Genomic DNA, 5,299 nt, shown 5'->3' with positions numbered 1-5,299 from the left:
TGTGTGTGTGTTTGCTGTGTGTAGTATAAAATGTGCGGTGGGGGATACAGCACACTAAAGTAGGGATAAGCGGGCTTATGAAGACATGATGGAGTGTATAATGCAGTCTGTTTCAAGAGGGGCTGAGATGTGCAGTCAGACTGGGTAATGTGTGTGTGTGTGTGCGTGGTGGCTGCCCGGGCGGACGTCCTTGAGTACGGTTGCCCGTGGGTTTAGGGTCAGCGTAGGGTTTTTATTGTACTGATGGTATCGCATTCCGCCAGCCTGTGCTGTCACAGCAGGTGGATATAGTGTAGTGCAGCTCAAGTCTGTAATGCTTGAGAGATCAGGGTGGAAAAAAAGAAAACACAACCCCTGACCAAACCTCCCTGTGGCTGCCTGGTCGCAATCTTCTGAGTCTCATTACACTGTTAGTCTTCAGCCATGTTTGTTATTCCATAGTAAGAAGAGGCCTCGCATTGGCATTGAATGGAGGGTTTTTGGAGCTATTAGCGCCACTAGAGAGATGTTATGCTTCAGTTTCTGCCTCTCGTGGCACCCCATCACCCTCTGCCTGGGCTGCGGCTCAGACAGGTTACAGGAACGGACCTAATTGGTGTGTTGTTGAAAGAGCCATTTTGGTGATGGGCAGAGAAGCATACAGCATACATTTTTAGACAAAATATTTAGTTTGAAAGATGGCGAAGTTCTGAGAGGAAAAACACGACCCTATGTTTTACAAATTGCATCTGCAGTTGAGTTATAGCATAGAGCTGTTGTTTTGCCTTGGAGAAAGCTGACACCTAAACTAAAAATGGCCCAACATTTTCAAGTGTCAAGTAGGCAGCATGTTAAAGATACACATAAAATATTAAATGAGTGAGGTGGCCATTAGTGAATATCTAAATTAAATATGACACACTTGATGCCGTGTCAAGCATCACATATACACCACGACTTGGCATCTGTCCTTGACATCTTCATTTCAATAGGCTATATGCACAGAAGAGGCTGTTCAGGTACCTCATTGTTTCCGTTGGAGCCAGGTGTGTTTGAACCGGTCCTTATTGTTAATGTAATTAGTGTCTACACGGACCCAGAGCCATAGAGAGAGAGAGAGATGCGACACGCTTTGATGTCGCCGCCACGCGATCAAAAGTTCAAAAAACCTGCACTGAATGGCTGAATTTCAGGAGGGTGGGATGTACTTCTAGATGCTGGAAGGTGTAGTCAATTAACTCATTAACTACTGACCAAGAGATTGGCTGTAAACAGTTCCAAAAGTCCCATAATGAGGAAATAGCCTGGAAAAAGTGCTGTCATTTTTTCCTATGGAGGTCTATGGGAGTGTCGCCATTCTGTTTTATCTACTGCTCTGCACGGACTTGCTTGGTTGTCACACTAGTGAATCAGCACGTTGTGATGTAAAAAATGTATGCGTGTGTTTAAAATTGGTATTATTTGGCAAACCATTTCTTCAGTGTTGGAATGAACACGTAAGAAGTAAAGTATAATAGAAGATACAGTTACAACACAGCTAGCGCTCCACTGGAAACAGATGAGGCCCTGAACAGCCTTCTGTGCATATAGCCTACAGTAATTTCCTGCATATAAGCCGCATTATGTATAAGCCGCAGGACAGTGTTTTATGCAAGTTAAAAGAAACAAAACCATATTAACACCATATTAACTGCCCCCCTGTATTAACCTCATATCTGAAGAAATTTTGCAAAATCAATGTATAAGCCATGGCTCATAGTCGGGAAATTACGGTACTCATCTTTGTTGTGACCTATGGCACAAAAAAGATACCTCGCCTATCCTACACCTGTGGGGGTTTATGTACCTTCCACTAGTGGTTTGTTACGTCATTTTGCGAACATAGATACAGACAGAGTGTAGTCATCGTTGTGGTGAACACTCCTACAGAGCTGCCTACAAGAGGAAGAGGGGAAACAAGTCATGTCTGCTAGTTAGCAATGTTACACTGATGAGGTGGCGTTAGCTAGTTAGCAAGTTAGCAGTCAATGAAGCTTGCACAGAACATTGACTAGGAGACAAATTTGTCCTCAACATTGGGATATTTGGATGAATTGGTTGAATTGGCATATATTGAACACTAAGATAAATGTTTTAGTTTTTTTTATCCATTGGGTTCAGAAACAAGCTGATTCCTGTCTGAATTTAAAGCAAAAGTGTGAAGTGTAGCTGCTAGTGGTTTTCCCACGTTTTCCCATGTTCTGCTCCTGGTCGGGCCTGTAGCTAGATCCCGAACAAAATTGCCATAACTGGTAGGCCATACTTAACCGTTCACCATGCTTTATTAAAGACTTTACTGCGTTTCTAAACAGTGTTTTCGTTTCTTTCCCTCTTTTTGTGTACCTTGACTCCTTGTGTGGTGGCAGGTGTTCCGACGGACTTCATCACGGCCATGAAGCTGCCGGACTCGGCTCAGCTGAGCACTGAGGAGTTCTACGTGCTGTCTGACCCCTGGAGGCAGGAGTGGAAAAGGGGGTCCAGGTCCCCGCCAACATGGACACCATCCCAGAGCCTGTGGTCAGGTACGTGTCTCCGAGGTCAATCCCTATGCTCTCTAGGGCCTACAGGATGTGCCCCGTTAGGTATGTTCTCTAGGGCCTACAGGATGTGCCCCGTTAGGTACAGTACGCTCCCACGTTGGAGGGCAGCCGGGCCTACTGGTGAGGGCTTCAAGCTTGTAACCGGCAGGCATGCAAACTCCTCACCTTTCGGCGAAATTCGCCGTTTTGAATCAAAAATAGGTGACTCGTGCAGATCCGATGAGAAAATATTTAGGGGGGGGGGGGGGGGTCAGGGTGAAAATCAGGCACAGTTCGCACACTCGTCTCACCTTTTTCCACCCCTGACCCGTTTTCATGCCTGAACCGGGCCCACTGCTCTGGGTTAGTGTGTTCTTCACCACACTGTGTACTCACTGCGATGTAGTGATATCACCTGTGTTAAGTGCACAGGTAGATCAGATCATTAGTGATATTACCGGTGTTAAGTGCACAGGTAGATCAGATCATTAGTGATATCACCTGTGTTTAAGTGCACAGGTAGATCAGATCATTAGTGATATCACCTGTGTTAAGTGCACAGGTAGATCAGATCATTAGTGATATCACCTGTGTTAAGTGCACAGGTAGATCAGATCATTAGTGATATCACCTGTGTTAAGTGCACAGGTAGAGCGAATGTGTGGCAGGACTTTTACTTTCTGGAACCCAAGTGTCCGCCTCTGACTGTTCATATAGCATTCCTGTCCATCCCTGAGCCCATGGCCGGGTATGTGTCTGCCAAACTATCAGTGAGCTCCACAAGCCGGGCCGTTATGAAACAGTGTAGCGACATGAGAACATTGCAGGCGTGGTTGAGCAGTGTCTGTGCTTTATAATTGGCCCGGTTCGAATCCCAATCCCACCACTGGCGAGTCTGTGTTGCTTTGAAGAGCAGCATCTGCTAACTATTAACTTAACTGTACTGTGGAGCATCAAACTCTGCTATTGGAATGGCATGTTCATTCTTCAATAGACTAGTTCTCATGTTAATGTGGACATCGTTTGTGCCTCTTGACCGCCCCCCCCCCCCCCCCGTTAAGGATTTGTGAGGTTCGGATCACTTCGCTTGGCTTTTTTACTGCATGCGTAAATGCCGCGAAGGCAGCAGTGCAGCAGAAATATGGCATACCCACGCACTTCTCATCTCTTAAATCTCCCATTTCATTAATTTGGCACACACACACACACACACACACACACACACAAACACAAACTCTCTTGTCTTGCGTCTTGCAGGCACAGACCTGCACGGTAGCCTTGGCGATGCCTTCTGTGTGTCTGAACTCAGGCATGGCTTTATTGGCTGGCCTGCTGCAGCATGCTACCCGAGCGCAACATGCCCAGCTTCATCTCCTGCATGCAGCTGAACCGTACAGTAAACCCCAGAGTGGCATGCCTGAGGTCGGTGATCTGAACACCACTGACTTTTCTTAACCACGGTCAGATTTTTCCCCTTCCTTGGCTCTGGGAATAAGTATAGACTTATCCTTGTCATCATATTACAAACCCTGAAATGCAACCGCAAATTATAGCAAACGAATGTACCTGAGCTACAAAGGTGTTTTGAAGTTGTACTCGTACACTCTTTCTATGTGTTGCGTTTTGCATTCAAGAACATATTTTGGCAGTGATCCTGATATGTCAAAAGCTAGCTGTTTAGTCACTTAAAGTACATATTTGAGATTTAAAAAAAAAGAAAGAAAAGAAATTCTTATAAAATGTAGAGGCTGACCAGTTCATTTTTCTACTAAGTCTTGTGTCTTGGCATGGGTTTAGAAAGATAACTTCAGTCTCTCTCCCTGCTAGAGTCCTATATTAGATACCATTTACATTGGTCTGATAAAAGCACAGTCTTCGGAGACTGCGATGAGAACATTTGTGAATGCAAGCATTGGATGGCGGGAGCACTGGGAAATCCCTGGGATAGAAAAATGAGAAAAGTATTAATGTGGAGAAATGTGGTGAAATAAGTGTATGGAAGGAATAAATCTACAACTGAAATGTTAAACGAGTGAACTGGTAGCATGATGCACCGCTACTCCCCCCCCCCCCCCCCCCCCCCCCCCCCCCATCTTATTTCCCTGTGTCTGTTTCTTCATCCTGCCTCCCCACCCTTCAAAGGCCTGAGCTTAGAATTAGTTTTTTTTTTTGTTTTGGTAAATGATGACATCATGTTGAAAGGCTTGCCGAGGGCTAGAGGGTCTGTCTGGACGCTTTCCCCCACCCCACTCCGCCACCCCCCAATAACGTGGTTTACCAGCCTATTTGTCTTTCTGCAAAGCTGCAGATTCCTTCAAGAAGAAGAAGGGGGGGGAAAAAGAAGGAACTTCTGGGATGGCAAGAGAGAGAGAGAGAAAGGGAGGGAGAGACAGAGAGAGAGGGAGAGACGGAGAGAAAGAGAGAGAGAGAGAGAGAGACTGTTTTATTTGTGCTCTCTCCTCTTGCCCCCACTCCCCCCCCCCCCCTCACGCCTCCATTCAGTTCTGCGTGGAGTACAAGGAGTGCAGCCGGCCGCTTGGGCGTATACACACACACACACACACACACACACACACACACACACACACACACACACACACACACACACACACACACACACACACACACACACACACACACACAGTACAAGGAGTGCAGCCGGCCGCTTGGGCAGAGTGGAAGTAATTAGCTGTTGCATAACGGTCTCACACAGCAGACAGAGGATGACGAATTGGCACAGCCTTCTCTGCCTAAGTCCCCTT

The 5,299-nt window shown here is 46.3% G+C and overlaps 1 protein-coding gene across 1 annotated transcript in view; it reads left to right on the top strand.

Annotated features, from left to right (window-relative positions):
* The window catches only part of jade2 (jade family PHD finger 2), a gene marked incomplete in the record, with an annotated part of 89,779 nt that overhangs the window by 16,618 nt on the left and 67,862 nt on the right, over positions 1 to 5,299 (top strand). Inside the window, 1 exon segment of the mRNA XM_062536024.1 lies at positions 2,393 to 2,540. Within this exon segment, the coding sequence (XP_062392008.1) occupies positions 2,512 to 2,540 (29 nt within the window).

This window comes from Sardina pilchardus, chromosome 5 (assembly GCF_963854185.1).
Source record: "Sardina pilchardus chromosome 5, fSarPil1.1, whole genome shotgun sequence".
Lineage (NCBI taxonomy): Eukaryota > Metazoa > Chordata > Actinopteri > Clupeiformes > Clupeidae > Sardina > Sardina pilchardus.
This window is presented reverse-complemented; position numbering and strand designations above follow the sequence as displayed.